Here is a 27428-nt window from a genome sequence, read left to right on the forward strand (position 1 = left end):
ACCCCCGGCCGGGGCCCATGCGGCGGGTGCCCCTGCTGTGAGAAGCCCCGCCCGGCCGGGCTCCGCGCCTTCCCTTCCCTCCCTTCCTCCAAGCTTCTCGGTTCCCTCCCCTGAGATACCGGCGCCATGTCCAGCGCCCGGACCCCCCTACCCACGCTGAACGAGAGGGACACGGAGCAGGTAAGGAGCCCCGAGGGCTCCCCGAATTCTCTGACTGGGCCCCTGCACCTTGCAGAGCCTCCTCCTTCCTCTGCTCTCCTCGTGTCCCTGCTGCCACCCTGCAAGCCTCGGCTGCCCTGTCATCTGGCTCTCGGCCTCGCACATCCCCCTCTGAGTCCTGTCCTGGGACCCACCTCGTCCTGACTCCAAGCTGCACACTTGTCTTTTCTGCTGACCCCCCTCTCCCCTCACCGCCCTCCTGCGCCCTTCCGTGTTACCTCCCTAGCTTTCCCTTCTCTTCCCTTTTTCTCTCAGGGGCCTTTCTGGTCTTCCTCCACCCACGCTTAAAGCCGCCACCCTCCTGCTCCTCGAACAGCACCCCGCGATTTGCCCCAGATCGTTGTCCACCTCTTCCTCCATCTCTCCAGCCTTGCATCTCCTCCTCCCGCACCGGTTCTCCCAGTCCCTGGTTATCACCCTCAGGGTCCTTGCCCCGGAGTGTGTTCTCGATTCCCTATCCCTTTCCAGTTCCCTAGCTTTTTTTTTTTTTTTTTTTTTTTTTTTTTTTTACCCTCTTCCTTCTCCAAATTGCGCTCTCCCTCACGCTTGCAACCCACCAGCTCCACCCTCATCACCTTTCCAAATGGTTCGCCTACTCTTTGCTCATCACTTTCCCTTCTTTTCTCCAGGAGCTCCCTGGTGCCTCGCGCTGGCATTTGTTGCTTCCGTGTTTCCCATACTGCTGTCATGCGCATAGTTTTCCCACAGGTTGTCTATGGGGTTCCATTCTGAAGGGTTCCCTTCAGAGTCTGGATCCCTCCCGTTCTCTTCCCCCAGGTTTGGTTTAAGTCTCTGGGCTTCCTGTTTTCTCACTTGAGTGCTTTACCAGCCTGCTCCCTGGACTCTCCCTACGGAGGGAGAACATTCTCCCAGCCCCACTCTATCAGTACAACCTGTTGCTGAGTCCTTTCCCCTGTCACGCTCCCTCGCCATCCTTGCCTTTCTGTTTTCTCACACTGCAGCACAAACCATGATGCCTTCCTGTGTCTTCACTCCTGGCTCTGTCACTTTTCATAGTTTCTTCCTCCTTGCTTGGTGCCTTCCGGTTTCTCTACCCTCACCAGGTCTTCCTCGCTCTCTCTTAACCAGGGCTGCTTTTCATCTCCGGATTAGTCTCTTGCCTTCTTCACAGCATATTTCTTTACCCCACACATGCCCCTGGCCCTTCCCTCCCGACTGGCCTGTGTTTGTAACTCCCCGTCCAGGCACTCAGCATACTCGTTTTCTTGAGCTACACCCCCTCCCCCTCGTCCTGGCAATCACTGCTATCATCTGTCACCCAGGCTTTAGCGTTTTCTGTGTCACCTCACCTGTGAGCTGAGAGGCGTCCACTTTCCACCCCTCCCCTTCCTTTCACCACGTCCTGAGTCCCATGCTGACTGCTGCCTGCTCTGGGGAGAGTTCCCTGCCTGGCACACCCTCCTCGGTGGAGAACTTTACTAGGCCAGAAAAACTTGACTTGAAAAAGGAGCTCTTCTCCCCTGGGGCTGCAGCGCCTTTCTGCATCCTCTCCCTTATGACATCCTTTATGTTTTCCTCTCGTACCACTCTTTCTTCGTAGCTGAGTAGAACCGTTGTTCTATTCTCTTGCGTGTTCACATCCTTCCCTGGAAAATCTGCCCTCGTTGCGTTTTCCTGCGTTTTTCTCTTGTGTCACCCGCCCTCGCTCTCTGTCACCTGGGCAGTCAGGAACTCAGGAGGAGTTCTGGCCCAAGTTTTTCTCTGCACCGGTTGACCCTTTTGTTGCTGATGGATTGATTGCTTCTGGGGGCGAAACGAGTTGAGAGGGAGGGCCGGTGGATTTCTGTTTCATCACTGGGTTTTGCAACTGGCTCTGCATGGGACTGAGGTCTTTGGAAACCAGAGTGTGGTCTGTATCTCCCAGTCTTGCCCTCACTTGCCAGCTGTTTCTCTGCTTGCTGGGAACCGCTTTTCCTAGGCCCTCCTGAGGTGGCCTGTTCTATCCCTTTTCCTATCACAACCTTTGTCTTAGCAGGTAAACCCTGCTTAACCGGAGAACTTTCCCAGACTGTTGATTATGAGCTGGTAGGAGGAGGCCAAGTGACTGACTGACACCCTCAGGCATGCGGGGAGTGGCGGTGGAGTGCCTACTCTCTCCGCTGAGGCTGTGGGGGGCATTGTGTTCAGCAAAGTAGAGTAACAGACTGCCTCAATGTGGTTTCTTTGTGCTGTTTACTAAATGTAAATGTATTCTCGCCATGGTCTTTTTCTTGTGATGTGTGCATTGATTTCCTCTCTTCCCTGCATGCGTCGAAGACTGCTGAGCGCATAGTAGGAAGTCGGTGTACACCCATTGATTTTATGGGAGCAGTAATCGGGTGAACCATTTGGGAATGCAAGCTGCTCTTTGATAACTTTATCTGGAGCAGTGGCTGCATACTTTGTCATCCTGTTCCAAATTATGGGTTACTCATCCCGTTTGCACTCTTTATGGACTTAGGTTCCCCAAAGCCACTTCATCGCTTCTGCTGGCGTTCTCAAGGTAGCCAGTCACGCTGTTTACTTGATATTAAATCTCGTCCCAGCAAAAGCACAGCCTTTGGAAAAGCTTGGATACACCTACCACAGGCAGATGCCTGTATTTTTCAAAACATGGAAAAAGACAGCTAGCAGCCCTTCTGGTCACAAGGCCAGGGATGCCAGAAGCATCGGCGTCCTTTAGAGTAGATGATGCCACAGGTAAGAGCAGGAAAGCTCTTGGTCCTGTTGTGATTCTAGTCGAAGTAGTCCCGGAAGTTCAGCCGTTGCAGTAAGCCGTAGTGTTATGAAATAAGAAGCCAGGGATTTGGTTGGGCTGATTCCTTCCCCCCAAAGATGCTCTATGACTGTATTTAGGTTTAAATGATTTAAACTGGTTTCACCAGGAAATAGGTAAACAAACTCTCCTAGTTGTCTTCAATCTCCAACCTCTTCTTGCTCTTCCTCTCCCCCTTTCTTTATTAAACCATGTGGCTGATGAGAAGCTGTTTCCAGGAGCTCTTTGATCACATCTGAATTAAACACACATAACACACACACACACACACAGAGAAAATATGGAAGCATAAAAATAAACCTCGTGTTGCAGGAAGAGTGCCTGTTTGCTGTTGACTCTGCTTCTCACAGTGAAAGTGGGAGATAAAAGAAATTCAAGCCCTGTCTCTAAGATGATTTTTGTGACACCTGGTTGCAGATGTGCTTTCTCACAGCCATGGACTCTTTCATTTGCAGAAGGAGGGTTGTGACCTGGGGCTGGTAGTTTTGGGGATCCTCAGTCTGTGAGCTGAGCTTTCTGTCCACTTCTTTTCCAAATGGCTCTGCTGGCCTGGAGGCTTGGCTGTGGTGAAAGCAATCAGCAAGATGACTGTTTGTCTTCCAGCCAAGGGCACCAGTAATAAGGCAAGTGCAGAGAGGGGTCCAACTTCCAGAGTTCTCCTGCCGCTGGCCATAGCTTCCTGTAACACCTGGTAGAGGGCCTGTGTGGCTTCAGACCTGCCCCACCCGTGGGCCTCAGGAACCACGGGGAGGGCTTCTGACGGAAAGCGGGAGCCTTTCACTACCAGCCCCACTTCAGCGGCAGTGGGTGGGGGGGGGGTGCTGTCATTCTTCTGGGGAGTGAGTGGCATTGTTTATTCTTTTGGGTGGTTCTAGGAAGAGGAGTGTGGAAGTCTGGCTGAAGCGAGCAAATCTGACTTAGAGAATCCTGTAAAGAACAACTGAGCCGCTCCAGACACACATCCCTTGGATGCCAGTGTTGATTCTGGCTGAGTGTTGCGTTGAATAATTTCGTTTTAGTGTCAGCTCCAGTAGAGAGCTGGATTGACTCTCATTTCCCTCCATCTCCTGGGAGCTGTGCGGCACTGTGCTCTGGGTTCTGACTCCGACTTCTGCCCTTTGACTCTGGCGAAGGGCTCCTTAGTGGTGCTGCCTTCTGGTCAGAGGTGTGGGTGGATGACATTCTCACTTCCTGCATGGCCCTAGAAATTAGAATGAGGCCTTGTTAGAGCAAGGGCTTTAGGAGTTGGGAGTTCAGAGAGTTGCTCACCATACCATAATCTTTGAACCCAGTAAAGGTAACCACCTGGTAAATTGTAATAATTTCTCTAATCTGTGGACTTTGGGAAGTAGCTAAACAGATGGATACAAGACAGTCATTGAAACTTGGCCTGCTTTAGATTAAAATCAAGCTTGCATAGGGAATGGCTGCATCTTTCAGATGGTGACCGAAGATTGGGCCTGAGATTCTTTTCACTGTCAGTGTCTTAACTGATCCCTATGAGATAGGAAAAAGTTGAGAATTTGCCCGAGTGGTTTGCATGGTTAGATCTCTTGGGAGTCGGAAACTTCTCCGACTAGGCACTTTCCCCTTTGGACAGAACAACCCAATTCTCAGTGGGCATTTGACCAGGACTAACCCGTGCCTCCGTGAGCTCTTTCCCATTGCGCACTTAGCCACCTGGCTGGCCTTTCTCTTCTCCCAGAAGCTTCCATGACTTTCCTACATATGTATTATGTTGACTGGAATGAATATTTTATGCCTAGAGTGCAGCCAAGCCTCAGACTTTGTGGCCCATTATCGACAAGCGGAGTGGGGGTTGGGCGCCACCTTTGGCCCCATGATAGCTCTGCTAAATGGACTCTCTGCTACCCCCCACCCCCAGCAGCACTTTGAAGCCCATTAATGGATTGGGATGAAGTAACCTCAGCAGATGGAAAGGGCGAGGAGGGTGGTTGTCCTTCCTTCCCCAAGACTGCCTGACAAGGCTTTCCTGCAGTAACCAGGTCCCGCCCCAGCCCCCCGCTGCCTGGTTAAACTGTAGACTGTGGCTCCTAGGCCACTGCCATGAGAGGAGATGGAGAAAGGGTTTGATTCTCTTGGAGCCGGTGGTGCTGCCAGGCTTGCCACTTGCCTAGCAAAGCAAAAACCAAGAGGGATGGGGAAAGGGTGGGTGGAGTTTAAACCTAGGCCTTCCTCCTCCAGCGGAAGTTCAGCAAAGTGACAAACCAGATAGGTGGCTGAGTTTCCTTCTCTTGTTGGGAGATGCCAGCATTTGTACCTTTTTGCACTTCTAGCTTGGATTCTCCAGGCTTTCTCGCGGTCTTCATCAAACACGAATGAGTCACTGCAGTGTTATCTGTGCATTTTCCCCTTCTGTCTCAGCAGAGGGAAGAGTAAGCCTTTACAAACTTTGTGGGGGAGGAAACCACCCATTTCCACTTCTGGCATGGGAAGAGGCCAGCTCTCCGACGTTAACTCTGAAAGCTCTAGCTCTTGGAGCAGAATGTCACCACCCCACCACAACCCTTTTAGTGTTGGCTGCTGAGTGCCATGCTGTCTTTTGGGTGCGTCTGAATCTGAAACCATATCACGAGAGAATCTGGCCTCTTGGTTTCCAGTGATCCTTCATTGAAGGAGGGATCCCAGTTTCTTCTCTTGCCCACTAGCCCTGCTCATCCTGTAGTGGGTAGAAATAGGCCAGATCCCTTCACCTGTCTGCCTGCTTTTGCTAGAGGATTTGAAGTTTCTTGGTCCCTAGGCACTCTTTCTCTCTACTTCCATGTATCCCTACATTTCTCATTAGAAAATGAGGGCATAAGTGGCAAAAACAAATGCATTTCCTTTTGCTCATCAAATGGTTAATGTTAGGCCTATGAAGCCGGGTAAGCACAGATTTGGTAGGCGAGGACAGGATGGACACTGATACTGATGGCCAGGTGAGTCCTGAGAGACAACAGATTGGGGGGTGGGGGGGCAGGGAGAGAGGAGAAAAGGAGGGGTGTGTTCAATGATTGGCTCCAAGCCACCTTTTTCTTTTTAACATAAGGAAGTCGGAGCAGACCAGAGGCTTCTCCGTAGAACCAGTCAAGCTGGTTTTGAGCAGCCTCGGCCTATTTTCCTGTGTGCTTTTTGGGAAGTTGGCAATACAAAGGTCTGCCTCCTCTGGGGCTCTGCTCATTGAGGTGTGAGTTTGGATGAGGTCTGTGAACACCCCCATCCCCTCCCAATACTGAACGTGTCTCTGGGCCTGGCCTCTCTATATGAGCGGGCTGGGCTCTCTTACACCCAGGGCTGCTCAGGGCAACTTTGTCTTACACACCCTTCACCGGACACTCTAAGATACAACTCCTTTTCTTGGGCCCCCTCTTCACAGGTCACGGCTTGGCAGAAGGCACTCCAACCTGGCCAGGGAGAAGGGACTGGGTCTGTGGTTTGTGAATGGGGAACTGACTCCTGGCTGTTGTGATCTGGTGGCTAAATCCAGTAAGACCCCCACACCTTTTGGCTTGATGCAGTGGGACTGTCTGTCTAGGCCTGCTGGGGAAGAAAAAAGGAGAGAGAATAGTTTTTGGTCTTGGGTAGCTCAGCAGGATCTTCAGCCATGGGGAACAGTGTGCGTTTGTTCCTGATCGGTACCTGTAGGAAAGGTGGGAGTCATCAGTCACCAGGTGCTGGCACTTCCTGAACAGTGGCAGGACATCTTTCTCCGGGAAAGGACATAGGATTCTGAGGCACCTATGACCATCAGCACTAATGGACTAATATAGCAGGATTGTTTTCCCAGTCCCCCACTAAACAGAAAACTCCCACGTCTGAAAGTTTGGTGATTAATGAGTGAAACCACCTGCAAACATAGTTCCAGCCCTTGCCCTTGCCCTTGGGGGCGGGCTGCTCCTGCTGCCACTACAATGATCTACTCATTGCTTCTCCTGAGCACCGTTTCACTGAGGGTTTTGTTTTGGTTACTGATAACTTGTATGGAAGGTGGCCCCCTTTTCCTGCACCTTCTTTAGACCCGAGGGTCTGCTGGCCTTCCCCTACCCCCTCCACAGATGGCCATCATCTGAGTGTCTTTGCATGTGGTGTTGGATGCACTTGTGGCTTGTTGCTTTGTTTTTGCCCACAAGAGTTTGAATTACTGGTTCTCTAGTCACAGGATGTGGGGCCCCTCAGGCCTGCTTGGTCTAGCAATAGCATTCTAATTGAGTTGAGCTTATGGCGGAGTTGAAAAGAGATCCCAGCGCTCGGGGACTTCCAATAAGTGGTGTGTTGTGGTTACAGTGGGTTCTACGTTCGATTCCCTGTATTGGACTCTTGGTCAGCCCCTACCATGACCTTGGGCTTACTTAATTGCTCCAGGCCTGTTTGCTCATCTGTAAAAAAGGAGTAATGATAGTACCTATCTTGTAGGTGTAGTTATTGTGAACATTAAAAGGGGTAATGAATATAAAGCACTTAGAATAATGCCTGGCAGGACGTAATAATCACCCTCATCACCGTTCTAGTTGAGCAACTCAGTGGGTTTTCTCTGAGTACCACACAACTCCAGGTCAATATATGTTGGAATTTCTCTGAATTGATTGAAAGAATCTTGGTTTCTTTTAGTTATTAGGGTCCTTTAGGTGCTTTTTCTAGCGATTTTTAAAAAATTTTGTTTATTTTGGGCGCCTGGGTGGTTCAGTGGGTTGAGCGTCTGCCTTCAGTTCAGGTCGTGATCCCAGGGTCCTGGGGTCAGGCCGCATGGGGCTCCTTGCTCAGCGGGGAGCCCGCTTCTCCCTCTCCCTCTGTCTCTCCCCCTGGTTTGTGCTCTCTCACTCTCTTTCTCAAATAAATGAATAAAATCTTTAAAAAGTAAAATAAAAATGTGTTTATTTTAGTTAGTTGTCTTTTGTTTGGTTTTTTGTTTTTGAGCCAACCAGCTATCAGAATAGAATGCTGTTGGAGAGATTTAGGTACTATTGATATCACTTTAAAAAATGGGGTTGCATTTATTTACAGGATATCAGTATTTAGGTGATTTTATGAATTAAAAAAAAAAAGAAACACCCCAAAACATTACCTTCTGCTTGCCCATACTTCTGTGTTGTGAGTAGTGGTGGTGGTGGTGGTGTATGTGCAGTCTCATCGGTGCCTGGAAGGCCAAGTCCAAAGTCACCAGAGCATGGGTTTTTCTGAGTGTTGGGATCCGGGTGTTACTAGAGGCCCGCCGAGTGCGCTCATGGGATTTCTTTCACGTTCCTTTCTTCAAGTGCAGTATTTACCCTTTGGCAACAGGAGAAAGCTCCCTGTTTCTCTTAAAGACCACATGGGAACTTAGCAGCTAATGATTTTAGGTTCCTTTTTCACTAGCAAAGGGGACTTCAGGGGCAGGTCCTTGTTATCTCTGTTGGCTTCTCTGAAGTGAGAAGAAAGCCTCCCCTTTGTGAGGCCTGGAAGGGTCGCAGCCATTTCTCAGCTGTTCCTAGGAGTTTGTGGACTTTGAGTCTTGGGCTGAGATTTTGGTCTCAGTTGGTTCCTTGTTTATCTTTATCTCTTGCAGCTTCTAGAGCCTGAATGCCTGGTCAGAACAGCAAGTAAGTTGCTTGGTTTTTTCACATTGCAACTGTGGCCAAGGAGAAAGGTAACAGTGTCGCCTCAGAGCTCATCAGGGAATATTTCTTTCACTGTATTTTCCTCTTCCTTTTGACCCCTTTGCTGACTTCTCTCACTTCCTTTTTTTCTGTTTGGTTTCTTTGAACTCTGTTCCTTCATTATCACTGTCCATCTCGGGTCTTCATCTCCACGTCCCACTCTGCCTGACCTGTTTCTATGCCTCTTTTGTGGTGTGGCTCAGGAGAGGAATTCTGATAGTCTGAGATCTCCTTCATGTATAGAATCCCAGAACCACCCAGTCCTTTCTCCTCTTCCTCTGATTTCTATAAAGTTAAGGATTTGCTGCTTTAGAAAACATTTTCTTTTTATGTCTCTGGAGTCACCTTCCTTAGGAAAGCCAGGCTTGGCGATCTGACAACTTATTAGGGTCGGCATCCCAGTTTCCCTGGTGACAGGGTCTAAGCTAGTTCTCTGCTGTTTTCCTGTGGCCTATCCGGAATGCTACAACGCCAGACCCTGTCTTGAGAGAGATCTGAGGAGGCGCTTGTTAATTCTGGTAATGTGATTTTGCATGTGGCTCCCGAAGTGTGTTTTGAGGACCCTGGGGCTCTCTAAGACCCGTTCGGCGGTACGCGAAATCAGAATGATTCATCACAACATGAATGCAGCATTTGCCTTTTTTCACTCTCATTCTCTCGGTGTGCGGTGGAGTTTTCCAGAGGCTGAATGATGTGTGCTGACATCATCACTCTTGGCTAATGAAATGTGTGCTTCTGTATTCTTGTGTTTTCTGGAATGTTTAAGGTAGTCCTTTAAGGTATAAATATGGAAGTTTGCAATGATGAACTCAGTTTGTTCTGAGTACTTCTGCGGTACTCTTACTAGCTGTCTTCAGTTGTGCCTGGTGTAATCCCTGTAAACCTCATTATTGTCCTATAAATCATTATTTTGAAATCCCAGCATTTTCCTGGCACCTTCGAGGAAACACAACAAGAAGTAAGTACCACTTGTAAAACTTACTTGTAAAAGCTTTGGGGAAAGCTTCTAATTTTAAAAATTTCACTTACAACTTATTTTAGCACTTTATTCTGAAACAGAGGAAAATTTATCATATTTCTCTTATATTTAAGGATGGATTGTTGGCTTTAAAAAGGGAGATTAGAAGATTTGCAGTCTCTGTTTACTGAAATGAACACATCAACGAGCGAATGGGAGGAATCTGAAGAATCTAGGCAGAACTGTAAATAAGAAATGAAGAGTTAGTAAAAGAGACGATGTTATAAGGAAAGCTATCTTCTCCTCAGCTTTATAGATGTTAACAGTGTACGTTATCGTGTCTTACGCAGCGGAACACGTTTGTGTAGTATTATAGCGCCAGTTAAGTTGCAACATCACGTCAAGACCAATCATTCAGAGCTTAAAGAAAAAGGAATTGAGTATTTTAAGTGTACACACACCATGAGCTCTTTAAAAGCCAGAATTTGTTCCAGTTTTCCAGCCTAGAAATGAAAAAGTCACTGAATCTTACAGGATAAGTTACGACATTGCTTTGGCTGGAAAAGCCCACCCGATAGCCGAGAGACTGATAGAAATATTGAGCAGCAGACATTGCCGAATGCCCACTGGATGAAAAGTCAGTAAAATCCAAGGCAGGGCCACTTCGTGTGTTACCATGACTCGTCGAATTAAAGATCTAGCTACAAATATGATGACGGAGTTCATATCTTGTTTGTGGACTTGTGCTTTTGCCTTACGAATGAGCAGATTTACAGACGTGGCTCAGCCTGTGTCCGCACCAGCTACACCTCCAAGAATTTTCTTTTATGTGAATGCTGAGCAGTGAACACAAGTACGCAAGGGGTGAATAACTCTTTTGATTCTCACGGTTCATCCTAGAACAACTTCATTTCCATTTGCACGATTGGTGCAGAAGCAATGGCAGAGAAAATTGCTGGCGTCATAACATGAATCAAGGCAGTGAGTGGCACCAGACTCCACTCCTGGTGGTAGTCGTGACTTCTTTCCTGCTCTTTGCTTGTGGTTAAAAAAAAAAAAAAAAAAGAAAGCCATTTCACTTAAGAATGTCTTGGATGAAGCACTAAAAATTATTAATTTTTATTAAATCTCAACTCTCTAATAAAAGTCTCTTTAATATTTTGAGTGATGAAATGCCAAGTATCCGTGGAGCCTTGCTGCTGGATACCACAGTACAAGGACTGTCTTAGGAAAATGCACTAGTGTGTTGGAGCTGACCCAGATGCATGGATCATCGTTTTTACTTGAAAGAACAACTGACGGTTAAACTGTAGTTATTCATACTTGAGTGTTTAGTGGACATTTTCTTGAAATTGAACAAAGTGAGTCTGTCACCGTTGCCAGTGATAAAATTCAAGCTTTCAGGTGAAAATGAGAATTTTTAAATTTTGAAAACTTGTATTTGTCAAAGACTTTTTTGATGAGATCCGTGGTAAAATTAACGGAATGTGATTTTTTGATATTGTATGAAATGTCAGTATTTGGAAATTCTGTATAATTCAACGAAGGAATATTTCCCCGATTGCCAGTAGGTAAAAGAGCCACTCAAAAAGTGCAAGATGACCAATGGATTTTCACGTAAAAGTACACAACAAATTCATTGATAAAATCTCAGATAGCACGTGGCAACTAGCTTTTAAAAACTATTACTTTTGAGCTTTGGTCTGGTGTCAAAGAAGAAGAATTCGCAGTATCTGAAAGGCTGTTACACTCCATTTTCCAACTACAGGTCTGTCTGAAGATTTTCTTTGTATCTTACAACCAGAGCAACAGATCGAAGCACATCGAATGCAGAAGCAGATATAAGAAGTCGGCTCTCGTCCATGAAGCCAGACACTAAAGAGATGTGCAGCAATGTAAAACAGTGCAGTTTTTGCCATGCATTTCATTTTGTTTTAGAAAGTACAGTTTTTTTCACACAAAAATATAGGTTTTCCATATAAACATGTAATGGGTTTATTATTTTGAATGAATTAATAAAAATATTTTTTTAAATTACTGTTTCAGTGTCTAATAAGGTAGCTATCGATAGCTATAACCCCCATACACAAAAGATTTCTGCAGTCCTTGGTAATTTATTTAAGAGTATAGAGAGTTTTGGAGACCAAAAAGTGAGAAGAACCTGTGTTTGGAGACAAAACTTGAGTTGATTGTCTGTCTTGGGTTGGTTACTTGCGATGACTTCATAAGGTGCCCTTGTTTACAATTCCGGCTACTATATAATCCTGTCTGGGCCTCAGAGACTTTGACCCAAACTAACTTATTTCCTCCCTCTAATACGTACAGCATTGGCCCCTTGAAGTTTTTCGTTGTTGTTTTATCTGTGCCTTGTTTATTCCCCTTCCCTCTTTTTCCTTAATTTTTTTCTTTTTCCCATTTTCCCTTCCTCTTCATTCTTTAAGTTTTCCTCATTTTTTTTTTCTTTAGTGTTTTAGTGTGGGGTTTTTTGAGTTTTTGTCTGGTATTGTGTTTTGATTGGATTATGAGATTAGTTCATGGGGCAGACTTCCTTTCGCACTGTGAAATTGCGGTTTGGTGAATAGGTTTTTTTCATTAAAAATAAGTATCTCACAGGGCACCTGGGTGGCTCAGTTGGTTAAGCATCTGACTCTTGGTTTCAGCTCAATCATGATCTCGGTCGTGAGATCGAGCCCCACATCAGGGTCCGCACTCAGTGTGGAGTCGGCTTGAGATTCTGTCTGTCCCTCTCCACGTGTGCTCTCTCTCTCTCAAATAAATAAATCTTAAAGAAAAATAAGTAACTCATGTTTACATGTAATGGGTTTATTATGTTCTATTAAATGGATGGATACATATTTAAGTCTTTTCTTATTTCTGATACAGTAAATATTAATAGACATAGTCCATTTAAATAAAAGCTTTTTGAGGACTCCATTATTTTTCATAGTTGCAAAGAATTTCTGAAACCAAAAAGTGTAAGAATCACAGATGTAGACAAAACTTGAATTAATTCTCCCTGACTTTGGTTGGTTGATTTCTTGGTAATTTCATAAAAAACCATTTTGCAGTTCTCAGCCCCGGTTTAGTCCTGGCTGTGCCTCAAAAAGACACTTGCTGCCTTGGTTTGCTGTCCTTCTAACTGAGGAAGCTGGTTCTCAGCGACCTGAAGGACTTTGACAAAAGTTGGCTCATTTTCTCCTTCAAATACAGAGCATTGGCCTTGTGATGTTTTTTAAACAGTTATTTTTTTTTAATTTTGAGATATTCTTAAATTTAGAAAACTTGCAAAACTAGCCCGAAGAGTTACATTCTTCACTCAGCTTCCCCTTGTGTTCACATCTCATATAACCACGGAACGTGTATCAAAACTACGCAGTAACCTTGCTATAATACTGTTAGCCATGGTATAGAGCTTGGTCAGATTTCATCAGTTTTCCACTGATGCGCTTTTTCTGTTCCAGGACCCACTCCAGGATCCCACACTGCGTTTAAGTGTCACATCTCCATGGTCTCCTCAGATCTGTGACCATTTCTTAGTCTTGCCTGGTCTTTTATGACATTGACAATTTTGAAAAATACTGGTTAGTTTATAGGATGTTCCCCAATTATGGTAACCCGAAATTCTGTCATAACCTTATGCTCTAATTCCGTTTTCTCGTTGTGGTAAAATACCCATAAAATTTACCATTTTAATCATTTTTAAGTCGAGTTACATTAAGTACATCCACAATGTTATGTAACTGTCTACCACTTCTAGAAATTTTTCGTCATCTCAAACAGAAATTCTATATCAATTAAACAAGAACTCTCCATCTCCCCCTCCCCCAGCCTTTTGCAACCTCTTATTTTACTTTCTATGAATTTGACTACTCTAGGGACCTCATGTAAGTGGAATCATACAGTATTTGTCTTTTTGTGTCTGGCTCCTTACACTTAGCATAATGTTTTCAAGGTTCATCCATGTTGTAGCTTTAATTCCATTTTAAAAGTTAACTCAGGAGATGCCTGGGGGGCCCAGTCGGTTCAGACTCTTGGTTTCGGCTCAGTTCATGATCTCATGAGATTGAGCCCCACGTACTCAGCAGGGAGTCTCCTTGAGCTTCACTCCTTCTCCCTCTGCCCCTCCTCCCCCCGCACTTCTGTGCGTGCGTGCTCTCTTTCACATACATAAATCTAAAAAAAAAATGTTAATGCGGGTTTTATTCTGATGATATGTATTGAGTTGATGTTAGAAAATGTAATTATTAAGACATGTAGTTGTAATGGGCTTAGTAATATTAAGACATGTAGTTGTAATGGGTTTAGCATTTTCTCAGTTTTAATTATAATACAGTCGTTATAAGCCACATAAACAAAAACTATTTGCGGTCCTTAGTAATTAGGAGTGTAAAGAGAGTGTAAAGGGTTTCCAGACAGAAGTGTGAGAGTATCTTTTGTAGACAAGCATGGGGTTGATCATCCCTGTGCTCCATCGGTTGGTTACTTGATATGACCTCATACTGAGCCTTTGTTTTGCAATTCCCTGAGTGCTGACTGGGTTGCAGGAAGGTACTTGCTGCCTGGGTTTGCAGTCATTCTAGCTGAGGAAGCTGGTTCTCAGTGACCCGAGGGACTTTGACCAAAGTTGGCTCTTTTCCTCCTTCTAATACAGAGCATTGGCCTTTTTTTTTTCCCCATTAAAAAGATCATTTGGCTTACTTGGATTTCATTATGACAGATTTTTTTTTAAGCTTATGCATTGGCTATTGGTCAATTCCAAATTTGAAAACTGCAAAGCTTGCTTAGCCTCTATCCTTGAAGAACCTTGGTGCCTGTAATAGCTGAAGGCTGGTAGGCTCCAGTCGCTCACTACGGCCAGAACACCCAACAGTCTGTTCCCCAGGTGGCTGCAGAGCCCACACATTTTGTTCCTATTTCTTCTGTGCTTAACTCTTTGTTGGCCCTGTTTCTTAATGAAACGTGCCTGCCAAATCCCACACTTAACGGAGATACGGTTTATTTTCTCCTGTAAGAGGTAAGCAGATTTGGTGTGTAACAGGGTGTGAACTTTATCTTTGCTTGATGAGTCTTTAAGGGACAGGTAAAATAGCAGTAGATAACATAGTTTCTCAAGTACCTTAGCATTCTCGCCTTGTTTTTTTGCTTGTATTCATCCTCCAATTTCCATGGCCCCTCTGACTTTGGAAGGCTTCCCTTGGGGCAGCTAGTGGTAGACCTTGGGGCCTCCTCTAATAGTCACTTGGTACCAGCTTGAAGCAAATCTTTTTAAATTCATCTCATTTGCTCAGAATCACTTCTCATCGGGTCATTAAAAAACACTGTTTAATCAAGTGCTTAACTTATATCAGTTTGAGTCTACATATAGATGTGCAGGATTATAGCTCCATTTTCCATCACTCAGCAGTCCCATAATCCTCTGCTTTTTACACAAAGCTTATTTCTTTTCAGATTCACATGTGGCTTTCATTTCAATTCCAGAATTGGCCTTGATGTGCTTTTCTCTCTCTCTTCGGCCGCTGGTCTGTATAGAAGATGGACTTTTGCTTTCAAAGGAGATTTGTTCATTCTATTAGCTAAGGCAGTGACTCAGTAACAGTGCCTCCTGGATGGCCCTCTAGTACATTACTTTTCCAAGTGGTTGGGGAACTCTAAAAGGGAACAGGCTGAGTAATTGAAGGTTCGACTACCCCTGCCCATTCTCATTTACAGGGCATAGTCTGCGCTGAGGCTATTGGCTTTAGCTATAGACATCATAATAGCCAATACATATGTATTGAACACTTAGTTTGTCCCAGACGTTTGTTAAGCTGTCTAACATTGATTAAATCGTTTGATCTTTGTGAGATGGTAGGTCTTACTATTTTACAGATGAGGAAACGAAGAGATCCAGAAATGTTGAGTAACTTGTTTAAGGTTACAAACCCGAATGGTCCAGTGTGTGTCGGTGTCAGAACAAAACTTTCTTGACTGTGGTGAATGCTTTGGTTCTGCTTCAGTTGTGTCCGGGCAGTAGGATGTAGATAGATCCCTTAGGATTCGCTCCTAGTCAGTGGGGTAAAACCTGGCTCCCAGGTTGGCTTCAGAGTGTGCATGGACTCCTCTGCCCCAGATTGTTTCTGCCCTCTGTGGCCCAAGAGTGAGGTGCAGCTCTCTGGGCTTGCCTCCCTGGTCTTGACGGCTCCGTGTGAGAGCTATGGGAACCTTTTTTTTAAACTTTATTATTTAATCCTGGCTTCTGACTGTCCTCTCTGTGTCCTCTCATCTTCTGGAATTTCAAAGACCGTTTTAGAAAAGCCACAGGCCTGAGACCTAAAATCGATAACCAACAAGTAAGTACCTCATAGCACGGGAGAGCTTAGATTCCTAGATTTGACTGTCCTGCTCTGTAGCACCCATGAATTGCTGGGATTCTAGAACTCTTGTAGGCACTCCCCCACATCCCCATCCCCCCCCCCCCAAGGAGGAAAAAAAGCTTTTGTGCGTGGATCTTAACTACGTACGTTTTATCACAAAAATAATGTGTTCCCTTTACAACCCTCTACGTGCCACTTACACAGAGGCCCAGAGCTACTCGCTTTTAGCCTTGACTGCCAAGGGCACTGAGCACTGTAGCTGGTAGTGCCAGGCCGCTGTTTGCATTTGGGCCTTGCCAGTTCCGCCCTGGGAGCCCTGCTGTGCCTCTTTATCCCGTTGCTTGCTTTATGTGCCACTACCTCCTGTATGCTTTTGTTCGCTCTTTCTTTTGGTTCCGCGCTCTCTCCTGAAGCTCGTCCCCGTAGTTATGCTTATGGTTTTCCCAGACCTTGCATTGTGTCTTAAGAGTCATTGTTCTGTGCCCCTCTATGGAATTTTAATTAACTTGAGTTTAGTAGGAGTTTATGGTTTGATTTACTTGCTTGTCTCACCTGGGCAATAGTGCCTTTTCTTTTATCCTGTTAGGTGTTTTGAGTTTTATTAGCAAAGTTCTGAAATTGTAAGACTATTTGAAGATGCCAGCATGGAGTGAGCGTAAAGTGGTGAACTGCTGTCCTTAATTCAAGCCTCATTTACCCACCTGTGCCCCTCTTGCTGCCCTTGCAGAGAAAGAGGGAGCCCAACTAGAAGAGTCGTACTTGTGTTCAAACCTGATTCACTTATCCAAGATCACGGTTTTGTGCCATTTCTAAATTACTGTAGAACCCATCTTTTTGTTCCAGGTGTGAAACCAAGGTCCACGTAAATTACCTGGGGAAGCACAGCCTGTGGGCTTCCTTATGAGTGGTCTCCCCTCCCCACACCCACCTCCAGCACTTTATCTCTTCGTGGTGGTAGCCGCTGTATACGCACAGGTGTTCTTTAGTGATGCGGGCCACCGCTTCCTTGGAGAGTTCGTGGCAGTGTTTTCTTGCTAATAAAAAGGCTGTCATAATGGGTTAGGCCCATAGGGGCTCGGCCCTTCTGTACTTGTATTCCCAGGGAGAAAAATCTCTACCTTAATTACCACATCACACTGGCAGAGAGGTGTGGCTGCTAATTGATTAGATGACAGTCCTTTGCATTGATGTGGAACTGTTGGGGTGGTTTTGTTTCCTTTCCTTTTTAAATAAACAAATAGATTTGAGCCAGGTAAGTTTATTTTGGATAGCTGAAGAGCTGAGTAGGGATTAATCTCCTGTCTTTAGTGCCATTTCTGTATCTTTATTTTCTAACTTGGTGGCATGGACTACGTACGTTGGCTTTCCTCGCCGGTCTGGGAGGCAGGGGTCTTTCGCTCCCCTGCCCCTCTGCGTGCTCCCTCTCTATTCAGTAGAACCAGATTCCTTCATTTGGTTTGCTGTTCATTCCCTCCTATCTTGGAATGGTTGAACTCTATTCTGAAATATATTTTTAAGATAGTGTTTAAAAGCAAACACCGTGCCTTTCTTGAAACCACAGAAACTGCTTGTGAAACAGCCGCCAGGGCAAGCTGCCAAAACTGCACTGTGAACCCACCCCAGTGACAAATGTCAGACACTGACGGCGCACCGTAGTCATGATTATGGTGTGAGGATTTTCTCAGTAATACATGTGTAGGTGCTGAGCTCCCGGCTTCACCTCCAGAATGCCCACATTATAACATTCTTCACGGTAAACTGTTCTGGAAGGGTCTTGTGTAGCTAATCTGTTATCTGCTGTACAGGAAAGGTTTTAAACCCAATTTTCATTCCCCCTCGCCTGCTTTTTTTTTTTTTTTTTTTTTTTTTTTTTCAGGAAGTGATTTTCTTTTGGGGTGATTTGGACCAAGCCTCTTACCAGCTTTTCCCATTTTTAAGTTAGAACTGCCTTCAGAATTGTTTTCCCCCACAATGGAGGAGGACTTGGGCCTTGATCTTTATCCCCAGGCCCTGAAATAACTTTTTTTTTTTTTTTAATGGCATAGAATCTTCTCTGTTTGTCTAGGGAATTTTATTTCTTTCCAAGTATTTCTTTCCAAGAATGAATATTTGTTCCTCCCTACTACCTTCCAGAACAGCTCTGACACTGCTGGTAGCCCGATAGGTAAGGGTCCTGTTTAAAGACTGGGGTCCATGTGCCCTGAGCTCTGGCATTGGTTGAGTGGGAGTTAAGGGGGGAGATCAGGCTTGCCAACCAACAATTGGGAAATAAAAGGAAAAATGTATAAATGTGCCTCCCTCTTCACAGTCAGCACTGTGATGGGGGTTCTCCATGCAGAGCTTTAGGAATCCCTTGCAGACTTCCCCAAGAGCACCCTCTTTTGTTCTCTTGCTAGGGGTTTATTCTGACTTCGTTTCCATGACCTGAGTCCTGAGCAACTTCTTTGACTTTGTGTTTAAGCTCTTCCCATATCATCTTTGCTTGTCTGTTAGGCCTGTCCCTAGTTTCCAGATGGGGAGGAGACCAGGAAGGCTAATGATTGACTCTTCAGTGAGTCAAGCCCTGGGTTGGCTTCCTCTTTTTTTTTTTTATTTATTTTTTATTTTTTTTTAAAGATTTTATTTATTTATTCAACAGAGATAGAGACAGCCAGCGAGAGAGGGAACACAAGCAGGGGGAGTGGGAGAGGAAGAAGCAGGCTCATAGCGGAGGAGCCTGATGTGGGGCTCGATCCCATAACGCCGGGATCACGCCCTGAGCCGAAGGCAGATGCTTAACCGCTGTGCCACCCAGGCGCCCCTGGGTTGGCTTCCTCTTATGCCAGCATCCACAACTCACCACGGTTCACTCAGTGGGTGGGCATCCCCATTCGCTGAAGCCCCAGGGTTTAGAAAGATCCTGGCAGAACTCATGGCCCTAGCTATAGGTGAGACCTGCGATCTTCAGATCTCTTTGCCCATGGTTCTTCTGAAAAAGAACAAAAGCCACAGACTTCTAGTAAATTGGGGGGAATAGGTGGACCGTTAACTTTGGTTCCTGGATTTGGTCCCGCATTGGACTGTGTGATTTGTGCTTATTTATCTCTCCTACTAGTTAATCAGCTCTTTTGAAGTCTGGGCTGTTTTATCTTTTTCTGTATCCCTTCCTCCCCCAGAGTCTTTTGGAGTGCTTTGTGGATGGTCATCTCTCAATTATTTGTGAAATAAAAAGTCGGAAAAATTATAAAATAGACGTTCTTATAGCCACCCTTAAGGGAGTGTGTCCATATTGGTTGTAAATCAGACACCTCTCTGTCCAGAGTTTGGACATATATGTCTTAATTTGTGTCTTAGTATGTGTAATAATGACTAAAGAGACGACTTTTTCAGGATGAGAGGATAGAAAGGTTAACGCTGTTACTGGGTTGTGTTAGGAGCCCAGAGAGGAAACCATACGGGGAGAACACACTGCTGAGGAAGCCCTGTCTGGCTTCCTGAAGTAGGGACCAGAGCCAGAAAGCAAGCCCTCCTGGTTTTGCTGAGTTCTGTTCTTGCCTCTGACACACAGCATCTCTGGCTACATTGTTGCTTCTGGTTCAGTTGGCCTCATCCTTCTCTCTTTTGGATGGGTGAACAGAGGTACACTGAGTGTTGGGGACTTTGTCCAGAGTTAGAGAGATCATGTGCTCTGTATCAGAAAGCTGGAGTTATTTATAGTGGGAGAAAAGCTCAGGAGCATGGCACAGGAAGAACTAATTTCACACCACCTCAGTGCCTGGTGATGATGAGAACCCAGATTTTTCTTTGAGCATCTCGGGGGAGATCAGTTGCTTTTCTGAACTGACCCAAGAACTGTGAGATCAGGGACCATGTTTTCCAGAACCATTGTGGGTAGGGCAAGAATGAGAGGATGACCATTTTCTCCTTTCTTCTCCATTCCCTGCTCTTTGTGACTCAGGGTGTAAAAGCTCCACCTGACTTTTGAATCTCTTGCCTTTGAACTGGTGCAGAAGGCACTAGCTGTGTAGGGTGGTGGCAAAAAGACCTGTTGGACTGGTCTGCTGGGACCCGCCTCCCCCCTCCCCTTACTGGGGGCAGGGAGAGTGAAACTGCTGCTTGGGGCTCTGCCAAGCCAGTCTCTCCTCATGGGTCACCTGCCCAGGACAGTCAGGTGGGCAGCTCCCCACCCCGGAGCTCTCTGAGGAGCTGGGCTGCTGGGGAATCCTGTTGCAGGTGGGGATAGGCGCTTAGGTGTGCCACGTACTCTGCCGGGGCTGCGCCTCCTGAGCACGGCTCACACTCCGTGTGCAGAGCCCTGGGGCCTGCCGGAAATAGACTGTGTCCCGGTGCCTTTCCCTTGTGCCTTGGAGCCACACTCATGGTAGGCAGAGAGGCTGGGAGGGTTGAGGAGCTTATAAATTGTGGGCAAATGAAGTCTAGGGAGGGAGAGGATCCTTCCCTAGGGCACCCTGAGTTCAGGGTTGTCATGTTTCTAAGTCTGAGGTAGTCACCTGAGTTAACTTCAATTTTTTTCAGCCCTAGGCAGAGGAGATTTTCCAGTGTGTGAGCCTGGTGTCCAAGGCATATTACATATAAACCAGACTTTTAGGCAGGTTGACCCGATGTAAACCAAGGTCAGGATGTGGTCTTCAGGATGTGCAGACCATGCCCACTTCCTGCTACAGTCTCAGGGACAGGTCTGGAAGGGTTATGAGCACAAAGGCACTGAAAACCCTCACGCCCACACAAGGCGGACCTTCATTTTACAAGTGGGGAGACCCGGGGCCCGGGAGGGTAAGTGACTTGCTCAAGGTCATACAACTTGTTTGGATGGGACCGCGTCTAGAATCATTCTCTCTCAGGGACTTTGGCACTATACCCCCATTGCTTCCACGGCATAAGCAGTCCTGCTGCCTGGAAGGCCTGCACAGGGGCTGACCCGCAGACCTCATGGCAGAAGGGAGGCTGGGAAAGGACAAGTGGAAGGGCAGCAGTCCCCAGCTCCACACACCGGAGATGAGTTCTGAAATCCTGCCAGACACTCTGTCCATAGAGGTGCCAGAAGGCCTTGGGGAATGGATTGAAAGCAACGGGCGTCAGCATTCTAGCCCTGCCCCAGGTTGGAGGGCTCACACGGGGCCGAGTTGTGCTCAGAGCTATCAGGTGAGGAGACTCCGGGAAAAACAGGAAGACCCTGACGCTGACTTTCCCTCGTGAATTAGGAAGGCATTTATGGAGAGCCTGTTAGGTGCCGGGTACTGTACCTAGGCACTGAAGAGACAGAGATGACCTACGTCCTAGAAGTTTCCCTCAGGCTGCTCTCGGTCTTGGGTAACGGTGAACGAGGCAGCCACCAAGAGCTGTGAAGTAGGCCCTTCAGCAAGCCACGAAGTCCTTGTACAAGAGGCTTGAAGTGATGTGTGTCAGGGACCTTGTGAAGTCAGAGGGATGGAGCAGGGAAAGCTTCCTGGAAGCGATGTCTGAGCGGAGGCTACCAGGAAGAGGCATGGGAGTGGATGATGGAGGGGAAGCGTTCCAGGCAGTGGGAGGCTGTAGCAAAGGCCTGGAGGTCTGAGAGAACATTCTACATTTGAAGACAGTTGGCTGGAGCCCAGAGTGAGACTCTAGGAAGGGACAAGGGCCAAGCTGGAGCTGCAGGCAGGGAAAGGGAGCCAGCCAGCTCATTATGAAGCTGAAGGAAAAATCCAGAAGCCATGTGGGTCTGGACTGAAAATACGTGTATACGTATATACACATACACAGACATTTACACACACACGTATACACACGCATGCATGTGCACACAGATACATACACAGGAGTCCTGTGTGTTGGAGGGGCACTTTGACTATGAAGCCGTCACTTCCTGTTGCCAGTGCTGAGTGCCCTGCTGACGTGACTGTTGGTGCCCCCCACCCCGTGCTGTAGAGTGCGGGACTGGACTGGATTTTTACGCACTGGTTTGGGTGGAGAGGAAGCTGAGGCGACAGTCTTGGTGGGGCGACTCTGGCTTTAGCTTTGGAGCAGGTTGGCTGAGGACGCTGGGGAGGTGCTTCAGCCCAGAGGTCAGGCCCGATTTCCCTCTTCTCGTGGGGGCGTGATTTACAGGCCATTGCTGCCCCCCCCCCCCGAGGTTCTTGCCAGCTTTTCAAAGGTAGCCATGGAGGCCCGTGGCAGCATTTGGTGAGAAAGAGGAAGTATCTCGTGGCTGTCCCTCCTGCCACTCCACACAGACATTTCTGTCACTAAACAGCACCTCTCTGTGGCAGCCCTGGGCTCTGCTCTGGCAAAGGAGGAGCTCTCTCCTCCCGTGGGAGGGGCCGTCATCTGTGGCTTGCGCGCTGCCCTTGGTCGCAGAGTAGCTTGCACCACACAGCCAGTGAGAGTCCCGCTTCCGGCCTGTCATCAACTGCTTGAGTGGCAGACCTTAACTTACAAGGTTGGAGAAATGACCGCGCTGCAAACCGCAGGGGTCAGGGCAGCGCTGGCAAAGCGTGTGAAAATTGACCTAAGATTGGAGCATGGACTGTCCGCCTCAGAAAGGCATCACGGGACAGTGTTTCACTTCTGACCACGTATGGATGCTGCCCTGCGAACGGCTGGGCCGTCCCCTCTCCTGCCAGGGAGTGAGTTTTGTTCCCATGCTGGCCTGGCTTTTACTGTTTCCCTTCCTGCCTTTCCCCAGGGACCATAAACCTGCCCACCTCCTGTTATGTTCTAGTTCTGATAGGAGTACCATTCAGAGTTCTTGGCAGGAGACCAACTCACTTCTACCCATGTTGGTTTCCCCTCCTTTTCGCCGTGTGTTTGATGTGCACGTTCCCGAGTTCCTTATGCAGCTGGTTGGCTCTGTAGTGCCCAGAGATTGGAGCGTGCCCGCCAGGAGAACTCAGCTGCTTCCCTCCCTGGTTTTAGGGGTGGGGCTTGAAAATAGAGAATCATAATCTCCCTTCCTCCTCCTCCTCGTCTCCCCTCCCTGTCCTCCTCCCCCCACCTCGTCCCACCCCCAAAACTGCCAAGCAAACTGGAGTGACCGGCTCAGAGGCTCCAAGCAGGGACTCAGCCCGCCTCACTGCCCTGCATGACGGTGGCTATCTGGAGGAAGATTAATGCACGCGTGAGTATGTGAACTCTGGAGCACATTACCGTCTTGAGCCGGTTCTCTGTGGCAGGTGTGGACTCACTTGGTGTTAGGGGGACCAGGGCTCCTTAGAGGAGATGGTGACCCAGCCAGGTGTGTGTCAGCCCAAGGCCACCCTCTTCTCTGATGCATGGGGAAATGGAGAGCGCTTCTAAACACCCCTGCTCTTCAGAAGAGCTTGGTGGGTGGTTTGGGGAGGTTATTCTTGGAATCCCTTGCAGCACAATACCCTTCTTTTCCCTAAGCCAGGTTCTTTAGCTCCTAAGCCGGACTGCTACCTGCCATTTTCATAGTAGGGGTATATCTTCCCTGGCCTCAGCTAGACTGTGAGTAAAGGATTAGGAAAGTGGTAGCTGCTCCCCTTTGCTAGAAGGGGAGACTGGGGGAGGGAGTGCAGGTTGCCAGCAGGTGTTTCACTTTTCCCTTCTGGCTGGCCAGACAACGGCCCCGCCCTAGCCCTCTTCTGCCCACCTGTCCAGCCAGCCAAGGGGAACACCCAAATGGAAACACCTTCTTGCTGCTAAGGCCCAAGTGCCTGAGGCAGAGACCAGATCAGAGTAGCCCAAGCTTGCTGAGAGGGGAGGATGGGTTATTTAGGGGTTGTGACAAATGGCTTTGCAGAGGAGCAAGGGAGAGAGAATCTTATTTTGCAGAACCAGGGGCCAGCTTCTCTGCAACATCACTATCAAGAGTTTAGGCTGCCTGGAGCCATGGGCTCGGGTGCTGACCTCTCTCTCCCCTCCTCCTCTCTGTGTCTTGTGGCCAGTGCTACCACTGTCAGGTTGACTCTCTGGTTAGAGATGGTGATCCTCGTCGGGTCCCCGGACTCCCTGCTACCTGAGCCTCTCTGCCCTGGAGCTGTACCTAATTTGCCTCCCAGTTCTGACTTTGAGTAGGCAGAAATGGTTGTAGGAAGTCTGTTTGGGTAGTTTGACTTCTGCTTGGACCTGTAGGCATCAGAGAACTGAGTGCTTGCTTTATCCAAAGACCCCTTCGGAACCTCCCTTTTTGCGTACCCTATACCTCAGACATTTCTTGTTGGGCCAGAAAGGCTTTGCTTGGGTATGAATTTAGTTTGGGGCTCTTCATGGGGTACCGTGTTGGCCGTCGCTCTCGTCTCTCCCGCAACCCCCCCCCCCCCCCAAAACCCTAACATTAACCTTTCATACGAAGAACGTTGGAAGAATTGAGCAGTGCCTCAAGGTCACTGGGTCATAAGTGCATTTGGCATAGTTAGCTGATTTGGTGTCTGGTGAGAGATTTCTGCTTTATATTTGAGCAAAAGATGTCTTGCCGGGAGGCCTCTGGGCCGTGGTGCCAGTGCTCAGCCTGCATACAGGGTTTGCCCCCTTCCCTCCCCTGACAGGTTGTTTTAATCCTCTTGCCTATAAACAAGTGCAGCAGGACGTGTCGGGCCGCTCACATGACCTTGGTTATCTCTTCGTGGGGTAACCAGCATCAGCTTTAGATATCACAGTCACTTGACGTGGCAGAGCTGTCAGGGTAAAGAGGTGGAGACACCAGGAGAAAACCTGGGTTTGCCAAGGAAGGTACCATGGTCCCCCTTACCCAGTTTCGCTTTCTGCGGCTTCAGTTAACCATGGTCACCCGCAGTCCAGAAGCAGATGGTCGGAGGTCAGCAGTAGCCTAACACTCCGTCAGTCACGCCGCTTCATCTCACCACGTAGGCATTGTGTCCTGACAAGAAGGGGGAATGCAGTACGGGAAGATATTTTGAGAGAGCACATTCACATAACTTTTATTACAGTGTGCTGTTAAAATTGTTCTATTTTATTATTAGTTTTTGTTATCAGTCTCTTACGGTGCCTAATTTATAAATTAAACTTTATCATTGGCATGTATCTATAGGAAACTACATAGTATATATAGTTGAGACTTGAACAACATAGGGGTTCGAGGTGCCGACCCCCACTCAGTTGGAAATCCGCGTATAACTTTTGACTCTCCCAGGCTTAACTACCTGTAGCCTACTGTTGACCTTTCCGATCTTGTGAACAGTTGATTAACCCATATTTTGTATGTTATGTGCATTATATTCTATATTCTTTTTTTTTTTTTTTTTTTAAGATTCCATTTATTTATGTGACAGGGACAGCCAGCAGAGAGGGAACACAAGCAGGGGAGTGGGAGAGGAAGAAGCAGGCTCATAGCGGAGGAGCCCGATGTGGGACTCGATCCTATAACGCCGGGATCACGCCCTGAGCTGAAGGCAGACGCTTAACGACTGCGCTACCCAGGCACCCCTATATTCTATATTCTTAAAATAAGCTTTATAAGAAATAAGAAACGAAATAAGAAAAGAAAATGTTACTAAGAAAGTCATAAGGAAGAGAAAATACATTTACAGTACTGTTCTGTATGGAAAAAAATCCGTGTATAAGTGGACCTGCGCATTTCAAACCCATGGTGCTCAAGGGTCCGCTGTATATAGGGTTTGGTACCGTCTGTGGCTTCATGCATCCACTGGGGGGTCCTGGAGAATATCCCCCATGGATAAGCGAGGACTGCTGTAAGTGGGGGTGTATGTGACTCCTTAGTAGGGACCAGGAAGGGAAAGTCTGCTCTTGTGGGACAGGGGTGAGAAGAAGGCAGTTTCATTCCTTCCTGCTTCTACTCTTCCTGAATTCCTACTTCTGGTGTCTCATTTCTCTTTCTCCTCCTGTATCTCAAATCCTGGCTGCGGGGGCCCAGGACATGCAGCTGTTTCGGGAAACTGCCCCTGAGACAGATGCATGCTAGTTCATGGATACAAACCCCAACACCGAAAATCCCATCTTCCCAAACAGTGATCTTGTTGTGTTGTGTGAAGGACAGCTGGTGGTGGGAGCCTGGCTGCGCGGAAGGCTGCTGAGTCTCTGAGCCAGAGCCGCCCCGGAGGAGCTGGGAGTGTAGCTAAGTTCCCACCACCACCACCACCCTCCCTCCTCCCCTCATGCAGGCTTCCCTGTCTCACAACTGAAGAGGCCGCACTCTTCAGGACACGCCAGGGCCTCTAGCCACACTGTGTGTGAGTTGTGTGTGTCCGTTTCTTAATTACTAGTCACATGTCCCATTGCGACTGTTGATCTGCAAGCTTCCAGGTCCATATATCTAGAAAATCTCGGCCATATTGCTGACATTGTATATCACAGGAGCTGTGGGGTGCACGCTGGATTTTCCTGGGGTGCAATGTGTAGGTTTAATGTGCTTTTTATCAGGGCAGAGGAGAGTGGCCTTTTATGGAAGGGATAAAACAGTTGAGCCGCTGGAGCCTTTGCTGGCTCTGCCGGAAACCCAAGTCCAAGTCCAGGCTGTGCCAGCAGATGAGCAGAACTTGGTCTTCATCTCAAGAGCTCTCCCGGGCCAGTTCGAAAAGATCCATCTCTTTTTGGAGATAGAGAGCATTTGTGGTGAGCATTAGGTAAAGAAGTTAAACCCAAAAATCGTATCTTTTTCTGGTAACCTATAGAACCTCCCAATAAGCTGGGAAAGCATATGGAATTAGAGTAATAATAGCCAGCATGTCGTGAGCATTTAGTATGTGCCAGGCGTTGTTCTAAGTATTTTGGACGGGGTTTGGTATTTGGTAAATTGATTGATACCTTTTGTTTTCTCTTAGTAGGAACCCTTCTCTGTCTGTGGGGTCTTTGTGGTGGTTGCTTGGACTACGTAGAACAGCAGAATGCATAGCAGTGGCCTCCTGCTACCCACCTAGATTCTTCTGATCAGAGGTTTCCTGGGTGGGTTTTTTCTCTCAGTCTTCAGCTCTTTATTTCAGTCACCATGCCTGTTGGTAATTAGAGCTGCCCTTCGGGATGTGTTGGGGAGGGTCTGTTTGCCTCTGTAGGCACCCTTTCTTCCCTGCCCTCTCTTGGTGAATTCGGAGGTGATGAGCTAGAGACTTGGCTGCTTGCCTCCTTCAAAATAACCAGTATTCTCTTGTCTGCAGTCTGTGTAATAGTTCATTTAACAATGCCCAACAGTGGCCCCTTCTTCCCTAGCACCACTTGTTCATTGGTGGTTCTAGTTCTGGAGGGCTTCCACCAGGACTGAGCTAATCCGTACCAAAGGGCCCTGCTTCCAGGTTCATATCAGAGGTCAGAAAGCTCAGACTCTCAGGGGCAACCTGGGTAGCTAAGTAGGTTGAGTGTCTGATTCTTGGTTTTGGCTCACGTCGAGGTCTCAGGGTCCTGAGATCAAGCCCTGAGTTGGGCTCTGCACTCAGTGTGGAGCCTGCTGTGTTCTCTCTCTCTCTCTCTCAAATAAATAAATCTTTTTTTTTTTTTTTTAAAGATTTTATTTATTCAACAGAGATAGAGACAGCCAGCGAGAGAGGGAACACAAGCAGGGGAAGTGGGAGAGGAAGAAG

At 47.3% G+C, this 27428-nt stretch overlaps 1 protein-coding gene and 1 long non-coding RNA gene across 8 annotated transcripts in view; both read left to right on the forward strand.

The window, feature by feature from the left end:
• The window catches only part of MARK2 (microtubule affinity regulating kinase 2), a 54632-nt gene continuing 27204 nt past the window's right edge, over nt 1–27428 (forward strand). For 2 of the 7 annotated variants that reach the window (XM_008708945.2, XM_040639283.1), the window contains exon 1: nt 2–180. In XM_008708945.2, coding sequence (XP_008707167.2) covers nt 127–180 — 54 coding nt within the window. In that variant the 5' untranslated portion in view covers nt 2–126. Of the gene's footprint in view, nt 181–27428 lie in introns of all 7 variants that reach the window. The other 5 variants (XM_008708946.2, XM_008708949.2, XM_008708947.2 and 2 more) reach the window with 4 other exon arrangements.
• On the forward strand, nt 7785–11620 carry LOC121104784. Its single transcript, XR_005837152.1, has 2 exons — nt 7785–9586; nt 9721–11620. It is a non-coding gene; the product is annotated as an uncharacterized LOC121104784 (long non-coding RNA).

This window comes from Ursus maritimus, unplaced genomic scaffold (genome assembly GCF_017311325.1).
Source record: "Ursus maritimus isolate PB19 unplaced genomic scaffold, ASM1731132v1 scaffold_23, whole genome shotgun sequence".
In the NCBI taxonomy this organism is placed as follows: domain Eukaryota; kingdom Metazoa; phylum Chordata; class Mammalia; order Carnivora; family Ursidae; genus Ursus; species Ursus maritimus.